Source organism: Piliocolobus tephrosceles, chromosome 5 (assembly GCF_002776525.5).
Source record: "Piliocolobus tephrosceles isolate RC106 chromosome 5, ASM277652v3, whole genome shotgun sequence".
NCBI classification, from domain to species: domain Eukaryota; kingdom Metazoa; phylum Chordata; class Mammalia; order Primates; family Cercopithecidae; genus Piliocolobus; species Piliocolobus tephrosceles.
This window is the reverse complement of record NC_045438.1, coordinates 142,754,161-142,774,816: the sequence shown is the minus strand read 5'-3', so window position 1 is coordinate 142,774,816 and position 20,656 is coordinate 142,754,161. Positions and strand designations below refer to the sequence as shown.

The 20,656-nt window shown below is 40.9% G+C and overlaps 2 protein-coding genes and 1 pseudogene across 2 annotated transcripts; 1 reads left to right on the top strand and 2 right to left on the bottom strand.

Moving 5' to 3' along the window:
• Nucleotides 1-11,988: 11,988 nt before the first annotated feature.
• On the bottom strand, nucleotides 11,989-12,453 carry LOC111541032 (histone H2A type 1-A). The gene has a single exon (XM_023209657.2). It carries the CDS (start codon nucleotides 12,425-12,427, stop codon nucleotides 12,032-12,034), a length of 396 nt encoding a protein of 131 aa, XP_023065425.1. The 5' UTR covers nucleotides 12,428-12,453; the 3' UTR covers nucleotides 11,989-12,031.
• A 231-nt stretch (nucleotides 12,454-12,684) lies between these two features.
• LOC111541031 (histone H2B type 1-A) lies at nucleotides 12,685-13,237 on the top strand. Its single transcript, XM_023209656.2, has one exon. The coding sequence runs from the start codon at nucleotides 12,795-12,797 to the stop codon at nucleotides 13,176-13,178; it is 384 nt and encodes a 127-aa protein (XP_023065424.1). The 5' UTR covers nucleotides 12,685-12,794; the 3' UTR covers nucleotides 13,179-13,237.
• A 4,173-nt stretch (nucleotides 13,238-17,410) lies between these two features.
• Nucleotides 17,411-17,794, bottom strand: LOC111541030 (annotated as a pseudogene).
• Nucleotides 17,795-20,656: the final 2,862 nt, after the last annotated feature.

Genomic DNA, 20,656 nt, shown 5'->3' with positions numbered 1-20,656 from the left:
CTCAAAGCTCACTTCTTTCAGGAGGCAGTCCCTGATTAATCAGATAGAAGTGGTCACTTCCCCTCAGGAAATGAGACAGCTACTCTATGAAGAAAAGAGCATTAGATTGAGAATCAGAAGGGCTGAACCCAAATCTCAGCTTTGCTAAGAACTCATTGAGGGACTGTATTAGTTTCCTAGCGCTTCCATAAGAAAGTATCACATACTAGGTGGCTTTAAACAACAGAAATGTATCATTTTACAGTTCTGGAGGCTGGAAATCTGAAACTAAGGTGTTAGCAGGGCTGTTTCCTTCTGAGAGCTATGAGGGAGAATCTCTTTCATGTCTCTCTCCCAGCTTCTGGTGGTTTGCTGGCAATCTTTGGTGTTCCTTGGCTAGTAGAAGTGCTACCCTGATGTCTGCCTTCATCTTCACATGGCATTCCCCCTGTTTGCATGTCTGGCTCTGTATCCAAATTTCCTCATTTTATAAGGACACCATTCATATTGGATTAGGGGCCCATCCTATGCCAGTATGACTTCATCTTAACTAATTACATTTGCAATGATCCTATTTACAAATAGGTCGTATTCTGAGGTACTGAAGGTTAGACTTCAGGATATGAATTTGGAGAGTATGCAATTCAACCCGTAACAGGGCCCATAGGAAAAAAAAAAAGTCCCTCTCAGTTTCCTGACCTCTAAAATAGAGGTAAAGTAGAAATAACTACTCACAGAATCCTTGGAAGGATTAGTGTAGGTAGTTACCCAGTTCTGTGGCTTAGTGAATGCATATGTTAGATTCCATATGTTATCGTTTTTATTTTCTGCTGACTTATTATGCTTTTTACACCTATATATGAGTGGAAGCAGAGAGGAGAGAAGACCCAAACATAATTGATGGCTCTTCCCTGGGGGAAGTGGGGACACCATAACGGCTTCCTTCAGTGAGGCACCAAGCTAGGCAAGGAGACAAGCTGTAAGCAAAGAGCTTACAGTCGGTTGGAGAGATTGCAGTGCCAGATGACCCAGCACAACTCATGAGTTAATGTTTGAAAGGTATAGTGGCCTTTCCCTCAGTTCTTTAGCTGCTGCCTGGGATGCAGGATTTACTTCAGTGGAGTCAATTATGAGATGCTGCAAGAAGAGAAAGTGCTCTCCAAGTGAGAGTCTATTTTACTCAAAATTTCATTTTAAAATGCATGTTTGCGTAAAATGCCTGTACATTTCCTTTGAACAATCTGCTGTAGAAGTAATAGGTCAGATTCAAGAGTGTTCTTTCCCTGCGGGTATGGGGTCAGACTGACTCAGATCTTGTTCTCCTACACAGGCAGGGAGCCCAAAACTTGCCTCTGCTTTCCTTCTCTGAGAGTCTACCAATTGGTTTCCTTACTATTGTTGCACAACACTACACATAATTTTAAATTATATCCCCCACAATTTCTTATAGAAGCTGCACAGAAGGACATCCATAAAATTAGCCCTAGTAGGGTTCTTACTGTTTCATTAAATGTTTCCGGTAACTTTCTGATCTGATGGAACAGTCATAACTACAAATGTTATGCATTTTGGATACATGATATAAGCATTTGCTTTCTTTTTAGAAAAACATGAAACTGGAAAGGGAGTGTATTGAGAACTCAGCTCCCTACCTGGCTGATGACAGAAGCATGGGCGGTGGAGGAGACAGTAAGTGAGCTCCCAGGCATTCAGCTCACTCAGCCCCGTAGCCTCCTTAGAGTGCTTTTCCATACTTGTGTCTTAAACAATGGGCGCAAAGTGATGAATTCAGAATGGACACACAGTAGGTGCTTTTAAGCGTGATTCCACCTGCCTCTAGCTGTCGACATAAGGCCACACTAGAGTAATTTTGTGGCAAATTCTGAGCTTGGTTACAGAACTTTTGGGCAGGCAGGACTCAATAAGCAAATCCCCTCCCAGAGGGGGATTATGATTTATATTTGCAAAGCACCAAATAAAGTTCACAGAAACCTCATGAGAGATTCCTCCTTCCATGCTATAAAGTGGAGACTAGAAACGTCAAGACTTTCCCCAGGCTCCTCAGGAAGAAAGAAGCAGAGCCAGGACTCACACAGGACTTCGGACTCAAAAGCCTTTTCTCTCATGAGCCACTGGCCATGTGCGGTGGGCATAAGTAGCTCTTACTCTCCTCCGTAGCTAACTGCAGAAAACTCCTCAGGACTGAGGGAGGGGATGTGCTGAAGGGTCAGCAGGTGAAAGCTACCCTCACATAGGCCCATTCTGCAGGAAAGGGCAGAGCCCCTGTGCCCCAACATCTACTGGAGCAGAGGCCAGCACTTGAAGAAGAAGGCCTGAGGAAGTGACCAGCACTTCTTTCTGAAGCAAGCCTAAATTAAGGGATAGCAAACCCCAGGAAAGAAACTCTTCTGGATTGCTCTGCTAGCATGGAGACAGCCAGAGGGCACCCAGGGTGCTCTGCAACCTTTTGCTCACAGAGGTGGAGGTGCTGAAGGTGCTTACTCTAAACTGAAAAAGGGATGTCCTCTGAACTTTCCTCACTCTTTCCCATCCTCAAACTCGCAGACTGTGAAAAGCCATAGTTCCACTATTAGACTGTAATCCCCTGCCTGGCAAGATCTTTATATTTCATGGTATTTCCAGAAACTCAAATTGAATCCAACATAGAATAGGCTCTCAGCAAAGGAATATTAATGATGGCATTAGATTTCTCTAGATAGATAAAGATTACTCAACCCTGGCACTTTTAGCATTTGTGGGCAGATAATTTTTTGTTCTGGGGAGTTGTCCTATGTAAGATGTTTAGTAGCATCCCTGGTCTTGACTATGAGATGCCGGACCTGCCACTAGTTGTGACAACCAAAAATGCTTCCCAACATTGCCGAATGACCATTGGTAGCAAAATCAGCCTTGGTTGAGAATCACTGATTTAGATGAAGAAATGAACTAACACATCTGAGCCTGGGCTATGTGCTGGATGCTTTATTGATGTGATCTCGGTTTGATCTTCACAATAACCCTGTGAGGTAGGTATTACCATGTACAGGTGAAGAGACTGAGTCACAGAGAGATTATGTAACTGGTTCAAAAACACTCAGCTTAGAAGTAGCAGAGCTGGATTCTGAAGTAGACATGTCTGATTCCTATGCTGACAGGAGGCAGAAATAACAGTGGAAACAAGATCTGTACAGGCATTCGTGGGTGTTCTACAACTGCTGTTCACATAATCATCCTTCTCATGTCTTTTTCAGTTTACTAAAAGGTTGAAGTCTGAATGTATATTTTAAGCACTGATTTCTGTTTTTTCTCCGTAGGACTATTAAATACAGTATTCATAGTTTCACTGTATATTTTCTCCAGTGTCACTTCAGAAATGTATTAAAAGTCAGATATATTTTCACAGGGAATGACTACTGGGCTCCCCCTGGTGTTAGCTTTGATTATATTTGACTTCAAAGGAGCTCATGTGTGACTGCAATTCAAATTAATGAGCGCTTTCTCTAAGAGTCAGTTTTAAATATTCAACTGGCTCTCATTGACTACATTATAAAATTGTTTTATTCAGATTTTGCAAATATTATATTTAAGGGTCTAATATAACTTAAGTTTTATAATGTTACAAAACAACTAATTTGAATTTGTTGTTTAAAGTATTTTTTATGGACCCAAAGAGACATTTCAGAATATGGGAGTAACTGACAAAAACAAACATATACAGTCATGAGCCTCATAACAATGTTTTGCTCAATGCCAGACCACTTACATAATGGTGGTCCCATATATTATAACACTATATATTTACTGTACCTTTTCTATGTTTAGATATTCAAATACTTACTATTATGTTACAGTTACCCACAGTGTTCACCACAGTAACATGCTGTACAGACACCCAGGAGAAATAGGCTATACCCTATAGCCTAGGTGCGTAACAGGCTCTATCATCTAAGTTTGTGTAAGTACACTCTGATGTTAATACAATGAAATCAGCTAATGATAAATTTCTTAGACTGTGTATCCCTGTTGATGAGCAATGTATGATAGATGTGTGTTACACACACACATATATATGTATGATAGATGTGTGTGACTGTATATATATATATATATATGGAAATGTTCAGTCTCACTTTGATGAAAAGAAGTGCAAACTAAAATAATGTGGTAATGGTGTACTCTACCAACTAAACAAATTTTTCTTTAAATAACACCAAATTATGTGAGGGCAAAATAAAATAGAAACACCGTCATGCTTTGCTACTGGCCTTCTGGTGCAATAATCTGGAATAGTAACAATATGCAGAAAAAGGCATAAAATCTTGTATAGTCTTTGACCTAATCATCCCATATCTAGGAATGGTTTAAACAAGTACTTCAGAAGGAGTGAAAGCTATTTTTGCATAGATGTTCATTACACCATTGATTGCAATAATATAATATTGGCAGCAGCCTAAATAGTTAACAATGATCAGCTCGGCCTGGCCTGGTGGCTCACGCCTATAGTCCCGGCACTTTGGGAGGCTGAGGCAGGTCAATCATCACGTGGTGGCACGTGCCTGTAATTTCAGCTACTCAGGAGGCTGAGGCAGGAGAATCATTTGAACCCAGGAGACAAGGTTGCAGTGAGGGGGATGTTGTGCCACTGCACTCCAGCTCCATCTCAAAAAAAAAAAAGAAAAAAAAATCCCCCCCAAACAATGAAAGATGGTATATTTAACTAAATTATGGTACAAACACTTTAGTATAGTCACAGTTAAGGTGGGCTTTAGAGTCAGACTATCTGGGTTGAAATGCTGGCACCAGCGCTAGCTCTATGGCTTCTGTCAGGCCTCTGAGCCCAAGCGAAGCCATCACATCCCCTGTGACTTGCACGTATATGTCCAGATGGCCTGAAGTAACTGAAGAATCACAAAAGAAGTGAAAATGCCCTGGCCCACCTTGACTGATGACATTTCACCACAAAAGAAGTGAAAATGGCTGGTCCTTGCCTTAAGCGATGACATTATCTTGTGCCTGGCTCATCCTGGCTCAAAATGCTCCCCCACTGAGCACCTTGTGACTCCCACTCCTGCCGGCCAGAGAATAACCCCCCTTTGACTGTGATTTTCCTTTACCTACCCAAATCCTATAAAACAGCCCCACCCTTATCTCCCTTTGCTGACTCTCTTTTCGGACTCAGCCCCCCCAGACCCAGGTAATTAAAAAGCTTTATTGTTCACACAAAGCCTGTTTGGTGGTCTCTTCACACCGACGCGCATGACAGCTCCAAAGAAGTTTAATCTCTTCATTGGTAAAGTGGGTATAATAGTAATACCTAGCTATAGGATTGTTTTGAGGATTAAACAAGATCAAGTGCATAACACATTTAGAAAAAATGTGTGGTACAAAATAAGTGCTCAGTATATGTCTTGATGCAGCTATCGAAACTGAGAATTAAAAAACAAGAATTATAAAATTACATAACCACTTAAAAATCTAATGCTATGATATATTTTAAAAAACATGATGTTGAAAGAGAAAAATGTTCTCTATAAGCATAAAGATTGGAAGAAATACAAAAATCAGAATAAATATGTGAAAATGGGAAATGACTGATGACCTTTCCACTCTGAATTTTCTATTTTACTATTATCACTTAAATACTAAAACATAAGCAGCTGGAACCCAGAAAAAAGTGTTTTTATTTATGTATTCAACCAGTCATTAATTGGTGTCTTCTGTATTTTAGGCACTGCAAAATTTGGCTCAACAATTAAAACATTCTCATAAAAAACTTTATAGTTTTATAAATATAAAAACCTTTATATTTTAGTAGAAGAGACAGGCATAAACATTAACACCTTTAACTAGAATGTGCAACAGGGTCACCAGAGGGACATCTAAATGACTCTAAGATGAGGGGGAATGGTCAAGGAAAGTTTCACAAATGATGTAATGTGTAAGTGTATCCTTGAAGGACGCATAGAAACTAATTAAACGAAGAACAGCAAGAACATTCTAGAAAAGTCACACAACTCATAAAGACACAAGTGAATTAAAGCGCAATGGGTTCAAGGAACTGCAAGTAGATTGGTTACGACCACAGCATAGGAGAGTGTGGTAAGAGCCTGGTGAGACAGCTAGGGGGAGCAGTTGAGACATGTTAATCGGAGAAATGGCAAAGGGAGAGAACACCTTAAGATTTGATGGGCCGGGCGCGGTGGCTCAAGCCTGTAATCCCAGCACTTTGGGAGGCCGAGACGGGTGGATCACGAGGTCAGGAGATCGAGACCATCCTGGCTAACACCGTGAAACCCCGTCTCTACTAAAAAATACAAAAAACTAGCCGGGCGAGGTGGCGGGCGCCTGTAGTCCCAGCTACTCGGGAGGCTGAGGCAGGAGAATGGCCTAAACCTGGGAGGCGGAGCTTGCAGTGAGCTGAGATCCGGCCACTGCACTCCAGCCTGGGCGATAGAGCGAGACTCCCTCTCAAAAAAAAAAAAAAAAAAGATTTGATGATGGCGGGTATACGGGAGATGAGTGAGAATAAGGAACTTGGGCTCCAGGAGGACAGAATCTCATCTGATTCGTACAGCACTGTCTCTCCAATGCTGGAAATATCTATCAAAGAACCACTGCAGGAGAAAGAAAACACCGCATGCGTGTAGATGTTTGTTTCAGCATTATTTATAATAGTAAAACGATTAGAACTGTGCCTGGTACTTTGTAAGCTCTCAATATTTGTGGAACAAATCATAAATCTATGACTCTAAAGTTTAGGGAAGAGGCCGGGGGGGTGGCTCACGCCTGTAATCCCAGCACTTCGGGAGGCCGAGGCAGGCGGATCACCTGAGGTCAGGGTTCGAGATCAGCCTGACCAACATATAGTGAAACCCTGTCTCTACTAAAAATACAAAAGCTGGGTGTAGTGGCACAAGCTTGTAGTCCCAGCTCCTTGGGGAGCTGAGGCAGGGGAATCGCTTGAATCCAGGAGGCGGAAATTGCAGTGAGCCAAGATAGTGTGGCTGCAATCCAGCCTGGGCAACAGAGCGAACCTCCGTCTCTCAAAAAAAAACAAAAACAAAAAAAAAAAATTTTTTTTTTTTAAATAAATGAAGTTTAGGGTAGAGGACTCAGGTTTCTTTGGGACTCTTAAGCATATATATTACAATTAATAACATAGATTTTAGAGACAGAGATAGAAACAGAGGCAAACTGGTAGACTGACACAGAGAGACAGACACAGTAAAAGGTTTATGGTTTTGCTATTAAACTCATGAATTATGCTTTAGTGTGTTTTTAACATTCCAATATGTGGTAGCGTTGATTACCTTTTTCCAAGACAGACATATTAAAATATACACTATAATTGTGAATGCATTCTTTGTCATACATTTCTGCTGTTCGTTTTCTATAAAGCTGTTTTTGGGTGTTAACGCAATGAGGAATAGGGTATCTACCTAGATAATTTTTCTGCTTTTAATTTGCAAATTATTTTTTCGTTAAATATTATCTCTGCTATTAATTTCGCAAAACAATTTTTTTGGAGGACAGTTTTGTCTGGAATGTATTTTTTCCATTCCTTTACTTCTAAGTGTTCTGTGCCAATAAATTTTAGGTATTTTATAACCAAGGGATAGCTGTGTTTTACTCCTAGTCAAATACTGTCTTTTAAATGGCAAATTTAATTGGGTAACCTTCATTTTGGACTCATTTCTTATATTTGCCTTTGCATTCTAATTTGTCATGCCAGTCCTTTCTGATTTCCTGCTTTCCATTGGACTCATTTTTTTTTTTTTTTTGCTATTACCCCCTTCTTTCTAGTCTACATTAATTTTATTATTTTAGTGGTTACATTTAACATAAAACATAAACCTCACTTAAGAAAATATAACGATCAGTATGTCTGTCCTCCTTATAAACAATACAAGGACATCAACATGCTTTAATTTGTTTCAGCCACGTTCATCTTCTGTAACTATTGTCTAGTGTTTTTGGTTCATTGTTTTTTCTTAATATTCTAGTATTATTGTTTTTTTACAACTAGTATATTTATTTAGATGGATTTATACTTTTACATCTTCCTTGGTAATATTATTGCTTATTGCATCTCAGTCTTTCTTCTGAGTTCAATCTTTTTATTTCAGTACATTCTTTAGCATTAGTTCTTCTAGTATGAATCTGTGAGTGGCAAAACTTTCCAGTCTTTGTCCAACAATTATTTCAGCTTTACACAAAAAACAGTTCATCTGAGCACAGAATTTTAAATTGAGAGCTATTTTGCTTTAGAACTTCGAAGGTATTATTCTATCGTTCCATGACTTCTATGATTTCTGATGAGAAATCTATAATGTTGTAGTGGAGGAAGCAAAACTTTACTTCTGCCCTCAGGATATTTTGGCTGGGCTTGAGAATTAAATTGACATAAGAGATGTCAACAGGAGAAAAGCATATAAATTTATTGAATGCAAGTTTTACGTGGCACAGGAGTAGGACAAAGACAAAGAATGGAATGCTTATATGAAGAATCTGACAAAGTGCAGTAAGCTGTGAAAATGTGACAAACAAAGGGGGTTGGGTTACAGTAATTAATTAGGTGGAGAAGTGACTCAAGAGATAAGGGTTGGTGTAACAAGGTTTATTTGTACAGATTTTCCTTGGCCTTAATTTTCTGTCCTCGATGAGAATGATACTTTCCTTCTGGTATAGGGAGGGCATCTTTCATCTCCTACTTTTAAGAAACAAAAGGAAGGTCAGAGTGTTTGTGCACCTGCTGTTTTTTCAAGTGTCTTTAATTCCAAATAGTCCATATGTCAGAGTGACATATTTTGGAGTGGTGTGTTCTGAATTCCTTCAATGTGATTTATCATAAAAAGTAAAAGGAGGCCGAGCACGGTGGCTCATGCCTGTAATCCCAGCCTGTAATCCCTGCACTTTGGGAGGCCGAGGCGGGCAGATCACCTGAGGTTAGGAGTTCAAGACCAGCCTGCCCAACATGGCAAAACCCTGTCTCTATCAAAAATACACACACACACACACACACACACACACACACACACAATTAGCTGGGTGTGGTGGCAGGCGCCTGTAATCCCAGCTACTCAGGAGGCTGAGGCAGGAGAATTGCTTGAAGCGCGGGAAGGTGGGGGTGGGGGTGGGGGGGCGGAGGTTGCAGTGAGCCGAGATGGCGCCATTGCACTCCAGCCTGATGATAAGAACAAAACTCCGTCCCCGCCCCCCGGAAAAAAAGTAAAAGGAAAAAAGTGGCATATATTTGTCCCTGTTGCTGCTAAAGTTTTACTGTTAATAGCCAATATTTATTTTTAATTAACAACTCTTAGTAATTTTGGAATTACACAAATCACATAAAAACCTGGCATTAGGCATGAGAAAGTGTCATATTAGTCTGATTATAAAAATAAGTCAGCCAGGCATGGTTGCTCACACCTGTAATCCCAGCACTTTGGGAGGCCAAGGTGGGTGGTCAGGAGTTCGAGACCAGCCTGGCCAACGTGGTGAAACCCCATCTCTGCTAAAAATACAAACATTAGCCATACATGATGGTATTTATGTCTGTAATCCCAGATACTTGGGAGAATGAGGTAGGAGAATCGCTTGAATCTGGGAGGCAGAGGTTGCAGTGAGCTGAGATCAGGCCACTGCACTCTGGGCAACAGAGGAAGTCTGTCGGGGGTGGGGGGGAAGAGAGTCAATATCACCATTTTTATTTATTATCACTTATAACTATTCGACAATGCATTTAGACAAGAAAGTCAACTATTTAAAAAAATAGGACAAAATTATATGATTTTTCTGCCTACCTGGAAAACCACAGAGGAAAAAAGCTGGACAACAGAAATGAAAGAATTTAATAAGGAAGGAAACACAAATCAGTACAAAAATCAAGAATGTTCTATCTGTAAAACATGGTCAATCAGAAAACATAATAAAGAAACCCTTCTAATATTTCCCCAAAATACACTAATAAAAAAGAATACCTGGAGATAAATTCTATGAAACGTGAGAAAGTTCTGTAAGAAGAAATCAAGGCTGGGTGCGGTGGCTCACATCTGTAATCACAGCACTTTGGGAGGCTGAGGTGGGCGGATCACCTGAGGTCAGGAGTTGGAGACCAGCCTGGCCAACATGGCGAAACCCCGTCTCTACTAAAAATACAAAAATTAGCTGGGCGTGGTGGCAGGCGCCTGTAATCCCAGCTACTCAGGAAGCTGAGGTAGGAGATCACTTGAACCCGGGAGCTGGAGGTTGCAATGAGCTGAGATCGTGCCACTGCACTCCAGCCTGGATGATAGAGCAAGACTCTGGCTCCATAAAAAGAGAAGAATCAGAAACTTCTATAAGTAAATTGTTTTGAAAAATCAAGGGGCATGTCTCCTTTAACATGTATTCACCATTTTTTATACATTTTATTCTATCTAAACATTTAGTTTAATGCAATTTTAATAGGATTGCATTAGAGATGGAAATAAAAGTATTATGTAGTGCATTTGGAATAAAAGAATATGCAAGTTCTCTCCTATAAAGTCAAGTCCCTCCTCTTCTGCCTTTCCATACTTTGCTTTGGCACGTCTGGAGAGTTAAGTGCCACTTCCTTGACAAAGTATATCTACATTAATTACTTGGAATTCATCTGTTTAGATTTATCTTATATCCTGATTTTAAGTTTCACATTTGCCATGTTCTAAATATTACCCAGTTTTATTCAGCATATAGTTGCCATTTCTGTTTTCAAAGATCTTCAGTTTTTTCCTTCCCTAATTGTATCCCTTACTTATTATTTATGCAGGTTAATTCAAGGGATGACTGACTGTTGTGACTTGATTGTCCTTACTTGGCATGTTTTATTTTATAGAACTTTACCTGCTTCTATATATGCCTTATTATGTGTAGATATCAAGTATTTAGCAGTTTTTCTTTTTTTTTTGGTAACCAAATGAGGTTTTTTTTTTTTTTTTTGAGGTAAGGTCAACTGTTGAATATCGTACAGTAATTTTTAGTTATTTGGCAGCGTTACTGAATGGGTTTTGCTTTTCAGTTTCTGTTGGTGTTACAGCACAAACAGCACAGATCAACAAACTATTTTGCCTCTTTTTAGTAGTCAAAACTTTTGGAGCATATACTGTTCCAAATTTCTAAACTTCAAGTTATGTTAGGCCTTCTAGTCCTATTCCTGCCTGAGTCTTGACACTAGTATCTCACCATCACATATGGTGTAAGGCTTCTTTTTAACATATCTTACTTACATTTTAAGAAATAATTCTATTATTATTTACAAAGTGCATGAAGCCAAAGGTATCAAATATATATACGCTTACCCAAATTTTAAGATTAACTTATTTTACTCACATGTCACATTTGAGTATTTCGTGAGACTGCCATATTTGAAAAGAAATTCTTCTCTAAAATGTACTTTAAGCAACCAGCCAGACTAATGTCGCCTGGACTTGAACTGTAAGGTTATACCTCTTCTGCTTGTAATGCAATCTTCACTTCCATACGTAACCCTTAACATGACATACATAGCTGGTTTGAGATAGTCTCGCTCAAGTCACCCAGACTGGAGTGCAGTGGAACGATCTTTGTTAACTGTAACTTTCACCTCTTCGGGCTCAAACAACCCTCCCACTGCAGCCTCCCGTGTAGCTGGGACTACACGCCTGCACCACCAGACCCGGCTAATTTCTGTGGGATAGGGTCTCAATTATGTTAATGGTTAAGTCTCAGGCTTAAACGATCCTCCCGCTTCAACCTCCACAAGTGCAAGTACTGACTGCTCACAAGCGTGAGCCACCTCGCCCAGTGACACATATAATCAAAACTACCTCACACTAATGGTTGATGCAATGATCCTTGAAAATTCAATCCCCTTACATTCCCGAAAAGCCGTTAAACGGGTATTGGTTCTGACAGGTGCCGGCTAACATGGCTGCTTAACAGCACTTAACCTTCTGTAAGACACAGCCTTTTCTGAGATGGTAAGTGGCTCTGAAAAGAGCCTTTTGTTTTCACTTCTGACACTTAAAAGTCACTATGTACCAACGACAGCCCGAAGTTACTTGCTTTGGGCTTTATGATGGTGACTCTCAGTCTTCTTGGGTAGCAGCACTGCTTGAATGTTGGGCAGGACCCCGCCTTGTGCAATGGTCACACCACCTAAGAGCTTATTGAGTTCCTCGTCATTGCGAATAGCTAGCTGCAGGTGACGGGGAATAATGCGAGTTTTCTTGTTATCGCGAGACGCATTACCAGCCAGTTCAAGAATTTCTGCTGTCAGATATTCTAACACTGCTGCCAAGTACACTGGCGCGCCTGCTCCTATCCGCTCCGCATAGTTTCCTTTACGGAGTAAACGGTGAATTCGACCTACAGGAAACTGCAAGCCTGCTCTAGAAGAGCGAGATTTAGCCTTAGCGCGTGCTTTTCCCCCCTGCTTTCCTCGTCCAGACATTTCTACACAGGAGAGTTACAGCAACAGGAGAATCGCATCCCTAAGGGCGCTACTGGGCCTATTTATAGTCTGACTGAGGTTGGAATTTTGCTATCTGATTGGCTGATGGCCTTCTACCCAATCAGAAAGTCTTACTAGAATCGCCTTATTTGCATTCACGCCACTTCGCATTGTCCAATCAGATTTTGGATACCGAACACGGCAGTTGAGGGCCGTGCCTATAAATACCGCACCTTTCAGACAACTGCCCCGTTCGTTTACTTGGTGACGGCTGGAGTTGAGGTGTTACTAGAGCTGTTTAACACTTCTGAAAGAGCTGCTTAACACCTAAAAGAGCTGCTTAACGCTGCAGAAGCTCGTGGCAGTTATGCCGGAGTTATCATCTAAAGGTGCTGCTATTTCCAAGAAAGGCTTTAAGAAAGCTGTCGTTAAGACGCAGAAGAAGGAAAGCAAGAAACGCAAGAGAACCCGCAAAGAGAGCTATTCTATTTACATCTACAAGGTGCTGAAGCAGGTCCATCCGGATACTGGAATCTCTTCCAAAGCCATGAGTATCATGAATTCCTTCGTCACTGATATCTTTGAGCGTATAGCGAGTGAGGCATCACGCTTGGCTCACTACAACAAACGCTCCACCATCTCTTCTAGAGAGATTCAGACGGCAGTGCGCTTACTGCTGCCGGGAGAGCTGGCTAAACATGCTGTGTCTGAGGGCACCAAAGCTGTCACTAAGTACACCAGCTCCAAGTAAACCTGCCAAGTAAACAACCCAAAGGCTCTTTTCAGAGCCACTTACACATACTGAAAGAGCTGTGGACTTAATGTACGTTTCTGCGTAAGGCTGTCTTCATAAAGCCACTCAATCAGCTGTGGGCTTAAGGTGGAAGAACTAGTTCCAACAAGACCAGCTTGGCCGGGGACCATTGTTTATACGCCTGTGTAATCCCAGCACTTGGGAAGGCGGACGTTGGTGGTTCACGCAGTTAAAGGAGACCATCTTGGCCAATAAGTTGAAACTCTCGTTTCCGCTAAAAACTCAGAAATCAGGTGGGCGTGGTATCGCTTACCGTAGTCCCAGTTTATTGGGAGGTGGAGGCAGGAGAATGGCTTGAACCTAGGAAAATCTAGGAACCGAAGGTTGCAGGGAGCCGAGGTTGTCACTGCACGCCAGCCTGGTGACAGCGAGACTCTGTCTCAAAAAAAGCGGTAGTTTGTATATAAAGCTACATCCTGATCGATATTGGTATGTTTAAGGTTAGCATTATGTATATGAAACTACAAAGCGCAGCCACGTAGACAATATAACTTGCATTATGATCCCAAATTTTTAAGACCTCCCAAAAAGGCAGTAGTTGAGAGGAAGTTACGTTTTGTGCCACAGATAAGGTGTGGAAATCATTTTGGGAGCTCTGGAGACCTCACAAATCTGATTTGCAGGAATGAAACATTTAAAGTGTCCTGTGATTTTCTTAAATTTATAATAGTTTCCTTCATTGTGGTGTTAACTAGTTGTTGACCTACATCTCTAAGGGCTCTCAAGCATTAAACTGATTTCAGCCACCTTAAAAACGAATCAAATGTTACTTATTGGAAATCTGGTTAGCTGGAATTCTCAATCTGTTTAACGCATGTTCATTTAACCTTTATCTTTTAACGAAATTGCGGATGTGTATATGTGCTTTCTTTACATTAAAAAGTTAGTACCGGCCGGGTGCAGTGGCTCTCGCCTGTAATCCCGCACTTTGGGAGGCTGAGGAGGGCAGATCATGAGGTCAGGAGATCGAGACCATCCTGGCTAATACGGTGAAACCGTCTCTACTAAAAGTACAAAAAATTAGCCGGGCATGGTGGCACGCGCCTGTAATTGCAGCTACTCAGGAGGCTGAGGCAGGAGAATCACTTGAACCCGGGAGGCGGAGGTTGCAGTGAGCCGAGATCATCCCACTGCACTCCAGCCTGGGTGACAGAGCAAGATTCCGTCTCAGAAACAACAACAACAACAACAAAAGAATATATCGATGTACAAGACCCGTTAAAATAAGTGTCCCCACACTTTTGTGAACAGTAAGGCAGTCCCTGCAAAGCCTCTGCGTGCTTTAGCTGAGAAATCTTCCAAGGAGGTGACAAGTCGGGGGGAAGGGGCATCTAGCATCTATGCTCACCTTGTATTGGGGATGGGATCATCTCCAGTCAGGGATTCATGCTTCTCCAACACCTTGGAAAACAGCAGGTATCACATAACTGCCAAATAACCTGTCAACTTTGTGACCACTGTCAGTAGACTATCCTGATTACCCAAGGACTTTTAGGCTCATTTGGGCAATAGATAAGTAGGAATACCAACCAATAAAAACTCTTTTTCAGACTACACTTCATGTAGCTTTTATATCGATGTATTTTGGCTCCAAATAACAGGAAATGCTAGCTGGACTGGTTGAGATAATAAGTAATGCAACCAAACAGGACAACCTAAAGGCAGAGAAGTTCCACCAATAGGATGATCACAGCCCTGGCTCCACTATTCTGCAGTCTTGCCTCTGCCCTTCTCCCCATTGTGATTTTGCCATCATACTGGTCACAGTTCCAAGTGTTCATGCAGAGATGATAAAGTAAAGGCAGGAAGAGTCACTCCATTCCACTGGGTCTTGGATTGAGAGCAAGAAGAGACTTCCCAGAGGACCCCATTCCTCTCAGGTCCATTTTCTAGAACTGAGCCTAGTTCAGGTGCTGCCTGAGTCATTCACCTACAGAAGACCACAGGATGGGTGTGAACTGATCATCTACCTTCATACATATTTGGCATTTTAAAAAGTTAAATATAGTTCTGGGTATTTTGTTTTTGTTGTTACTGTAAATGAGGTATTTTCTATTCATTATTTTTTAACATTTTGTTGTTATATATGTAAGACTGCTTTCTGTGCATTATTATTTTTTATATCCTTCTAGTACCTCACTGAATTGACTTACTTTCCTATTGGTTTCCTGGTAGATTTTCTTGAGTTTTACATGTTTGCAATACAGGTTGAGCATCCGTAACCCAAAAAGCTCCAAAATTCAAAACTTTTATTGTATTATGGATTTCTTTCCTAGTCTAGCTGATCCTATACACAGCTTAATATAAATTTCTATGTACATGCAATAAAATATGTTTAATACTATTAATAAAACAATGCCAGATTGCGTTTTCAAAATATTTTTTAAAATGTGTGATATAGTAATATTTGTGCTTCAAATAAGATTGAAAATTGTAATATTTTAGTGCATACATTGTGGAAAACACTATAGAATTTCCTCAAAAAATTAGAAATAGAACTACCATATAAATCCAGCAATCCTACTACTGGGTATATATTGAAAGGAAATAAAATCAGATTCTCAAAGAGATATCTGTACTCCCATGCTCATTGCAGAATTATTCTCAATAGACAAGATATACAGAGAACATAAATGTCCATCAGCAGATGGATAAAGAAAATGTGGCATATATACATAATAGAATACTATTTGGCCTTAAAAAAGAAAAAGAATCCTGTCATTGGCAGCAACATGGATGAACCTGGAGGATGTTAAGTGAAATGAGCGAGGCACAGAAAGACAAATGCTGTGTGATCTCATAAGTGGAATTTAAAAAATGTTGAACTCATGGAAGTAGAGAGCAGAGTGGTGGTTACCAGTGGCTACAGCTGGGGAGTGGTGGGAAGATATTGGTCAAAGGATATGAAATTTCACTTAGGAGGAATAAGTTGAAGAGCTCTATTGTACAATATGCTGATTATAGTTGGTAACAATATGTTCTATTCTTGAAAATTGCAAAGAAAGTAGATTTTAAGTGTTTCCATAACAAAAAATATGTGGGGTAATGCGTATGTTAATTAGATTGATTGCTATTCCACAATGTATACATATTTCAGAACATCATGTTGTACACAGTAAATGCATAATTTTTATTTGTCAATTTAAGAAATGAAAATAGTTGGGTGGAGAGTGGATTTTAGGGAGGCGAGATTAAGAGCAGTGAGATTAATTAGAAACTGTAATTCAGGTGAGAGATATGAGTATGCAGACAAAAATGGTAGCTGTGGAGATGGTGAATAATCAGACAACAGAAATATGTAGGAAGTAAAATTACCATATCTTGAGAGATTGAAGTAGATAGAAGTTGAACAGAGACTATTAGAGAAAAAATACATTTCTGGTTTGGACAACTATGTGAATAGGGTGGTACTCATGGATATAGAGAACACAGAAGTCCAGGAAAGAGTTCTGTTGGAATCAACTGGAAATCCCTGTGGAGAGAATTCTTAAGTGGCTAAGCAACATTAAGAACTGTGATATTGAGTAAGCAGTTTACTGGAGTTCACGGAGACGCAGAAACCTTGGGCTTTGGACCTCAAATCCCAGCAGACAAAGGGGAGTTAGCCTGATCACGTCTCATAGTGTGCAAGAAAAGGAGCGTAAAAAGCACAAGAGATGCTGCAAAGAGAGCTATTCAATTTACATCTACAAAGTGCTGATCAGGTCCACCCGGACTTGGAGGATGTTTTGCACATATTATGGCCAAAGTCAAGAAAAAGCAAACAGCCTAATGCTCAGTGCCAGACTTCCCTAAGTGGGGAGCTCCAGGCCTTTTTTGTCATCGTAGAGGGTTTGTAGTAGAAAAAGTCATAGACAAAAAGTCATATTTCCCCATGGCACTGTCCACAGAAAGAATATCCCCATGAACCCAGGATTATGGGAGCTCCCCCTTGGATTGCTTCAGCTGTGAGATTTTAGCTTTCACCCAAACTGCTGCAGAAAGAGTTAATGCGAAGTTTAGACTTAAAGATAACCATGTATGTCTAGTCCAGGAAAAAAGTTTATATCAGTCTGGCAATGAGGCATACCCTATAATAAAATAAACATTCTACAGCCCTGTTAGAAGCTTTCATTGGCTCTTAAAAGAGCCTTTGGTTTGTGGAGCTCATCTGCTGGCTGGATCATGTTTTACTTGGAGCTGGTGTACTTGGTGACAGCCTTGGTGCCCTCCGACACAGCATGCTTGGCTAATTCCCCAGGCAGCAGCAAGCGCACGGCCGTCTGGATCTCCCTGGAGGTGATGGTCGAGTGCTTGTCATAATGCGCCAGGCGGGAAGCCTCACCTGCAATGCGCTAAAAAATGTCACTAACAAAAGAATTCATGATACTCATGGCCTTGAAAGAGATTGCAGTGTCCGGGTGGACCTGCCTCAGCACGTTGTAGATGTAAATAAAATAGGTCTCTTTGCAGCATCTCTTGCGCTTTTTACCCTCCACTTTTTGAGTTTTAGCGACTGCCTTCTTGAAGCCCTTTTTGGAAGTGGTAGTGCCCTTTGAAGCAATCTGCAGCATGTTTATCTTACAAGTTCACTGGGAGATCAGTAAGTGATATTTGACTGGAGCGAAGTGTGATATTTATAGGTATGGCCCTCAACCTACGTCATTTGCATCCAAATCTGATTGGATAATAGGTAGAGGAAGTATGTAAATAAGGCAATAGCAGTAAGGTTCTCTGATTGGATGGATGGCTATCAGCAAATCAGTCAGATAATAAGTCACAATCTGCCGTCAGACTAGAAATACGCTGACTACCCGTTTTAACGGGTGTCTTTTTCCGTTATAACTTTTATTTTTAAGCTATGTCTTAGACTAGGGAAGCTCCGGGAAAAGGCACGCGCTTTTCATTCAGAGAGGTTCTGCAGTTCCTTATGGGCTGTGTCCGCCGGCTGCTCAGCAAGGGCAGCTATGCTGAGTGGGTCGGGGGCGGCTCGCTAGGGTACCTGCCGGTGGTTCTGGAGTACCTGGCCTCCAACATCCTGGAATTGGTGGGCAACGCCGTTGGGACAAGAAGACCCGCATCATCCCACGCCGCACGCAGCTGACCATCCGCAACAACGAGCTCAACAAGCTGCTGGGCCGAGTGACAATGGCCTAGGGTGACGTCTTGCCCAACATCCAAGCTGTGCTGCTGCCCCAAAAGATTGGGAGTCACAACCACAAAGTCCAGTGTGAATAACTACGCAAGTTGTAAAAGCCAGCGAAGTGACTTGAATGTCTAATGTCTAGAAGAAGAAAAAAAAAAAAAAAAAAAAAGAAGAAAAAAACCCAAAGCTGAAACCAAAGGCTCTTTTCAGAGCCACTCAATTTCTGAGTAAGAGCTAGTTTACAAAAAGGATTACAAAATGCTGTTTCGTCAATAAGACTACAGCTTTCGTAAAGAGGACTCAGAACAGTTCTGGTTATTGGGGTATCCGAAGCAGTTTCCTTTAATACTCGGTAGTATTGACAGCAGAACTTGATGTTTCTGGGGGAAATTGTTTCAGTACCCACTTCAGATAGGCAGAGCAGTCATCATAGCAGGCTCCTGGAAGGGGAAATGCCATCCTTCTTGGAAAAATGAACAAACAAATTAGGACGTTATCGTGACAACCTTTCCTGAGAAAAATAATGTGAAGACGGGGAATCCTATTTTGGGAGTTGAATTTTAGTTAGGGAGTCGAATTAGACTGATTAGAAGCAAAGGAAGAAGATTTGTAAACTTGCAGCTTTCAGTACAACTCTTGTTGGGAGAGTATGCCTCTATTGACATCAGTCAAGGAATGGACATATCTAAACATACTCCTAGGGCGCATGTTTTCTTCTGCCAAAGAATTACCTTCTGAGAATTCTAGGATGGTTATATGTCTAGAAGACCGTAGCCATGCCATGTTAATAAACCAAAAGATAAAAGGTACATATGGGCCGGGCGCGGTGGCTCAAGCCTGTAACCCCAGCACTTTGGGAGGCCGAGACGGGCGGATCACTAGGTCAGGAGATCGAGACCATCCTGGCTAACACGGTGAAACCTCGTCTCTACTAAAAATACAAAATCTAGCCGGGCGAGGTGGCGGGCTCCTGTAGTCCCAGCTACTCGGAAGGCTGAGGCAGGAGAATGGCGTAAATCCGGGAGGCGGAGCTTGCAGTGAGCTGAGATCCGGCCACTGCACTCCAGCCCGGGCGACGAGACTCCGCCTCCACACCAAAAAAAAAAAAAAAAAAAAAAAGGTACGGTACATATGGATATTTGATACCTTGTTTATGTGAAAGTGCTTAATACACTATAATAAAGTTTATAATGTTTATAAGGTTTATAAGCTATACACTAAGATACAAACCCGTAATTAGGCTTTGGTTTGAGATATAGCGGACACACTGAGATATAAATATCTTCATACTTATAAATACTCATAAGTATAAAGATACTAATATTTAATATGTGGGTTATATCTCAAACCAAAGCCTAATACTGTGTGTGTGTGTGTGTGTGTGCGTGTGTGTGTGTGTGTGAGACAGAGTATTGCTCTGTTGCCCAGGCTGGAGTGCAGTGGTGCAATCTCGGCTTACTGCAACCTCCGCCTCCTGGGTTCAAGCGTTTCTCCTGCCTCAGCCTCCTGAGTAGCTGGGATTACATTCACGTGCCACTACACCAGCTAATTTTTTTGTATTTTTAGTAGAGAGGGGGTTTCACCACCATGGTTAGGTTGATCTGAAACTCTTGACCTCAGGTGATACGCCCACCTGAGCCTCCCAAAGTGTTGGGATTACAAGCGTGAGCCACTGCGCACGGCCAAAAGTTATTGTCTTCATAATGCTTGTGTCCATAAAATTATTACTCCAAACTTATAGAATTAAATAAATATAAGAACTATTTGTTGAAAGCAGTTATTAAACCTCCAGGAACTTAATTTAGATAGAGATATTTAGGAATTGTTTTAAGGTTACAAGAACATAGTTTAAAAAACCTCTGTTGACATATTTGAAAATATTGAAGAAATGTAAGAGTTTCTGAAAAAATAGAAATTGCTTAAATTAAACCTAGAAAGCAGTGAGGACTAAGATGAATGGGGAAAAAATGAAGTCACCAATGAGCTAACACCTTAAAATATCAGGCTTCTTCTTAGACATTTAAGAAAAGGATAAATCTACAGCTAATGAAACGGTTTTGAATTATTAAAAAAATCCCAAAAGTGAATGAAGAAGGCATGCTACTAAGTGCAGCACGTTCTCAGAAGTAAATATACACAAATCTTCCATTACATATGAGCAACCAACTCTGGTAGCCAATTAAAAAGTTAACAGTGATAAACCAGGATCCATCTATGAGTGTAAGGATGTTTGAATGCTGAGTAAAATGCAAACCTATTTGCTAAAGGAAAAATAAATCTTAAACTCAGT

Bases quoted from the DNA above. Each gene is read 5' to 3' on its own strand.
- LOC111541032 (XM_023209657.2), bottom strand. From the start codon at position 12,427: ATGTCTGGACGAGGAAAGCAGGGGGGAAAAGCACGCGCTAAGGCTAAA.
- LOC111541031 (XM_023209656.2), top strand. From the start codon at position 12,795: ATGCCGGAGTTATCATCTAAAGGTGCTGCTATTTCCAAGAAAGGCTTT.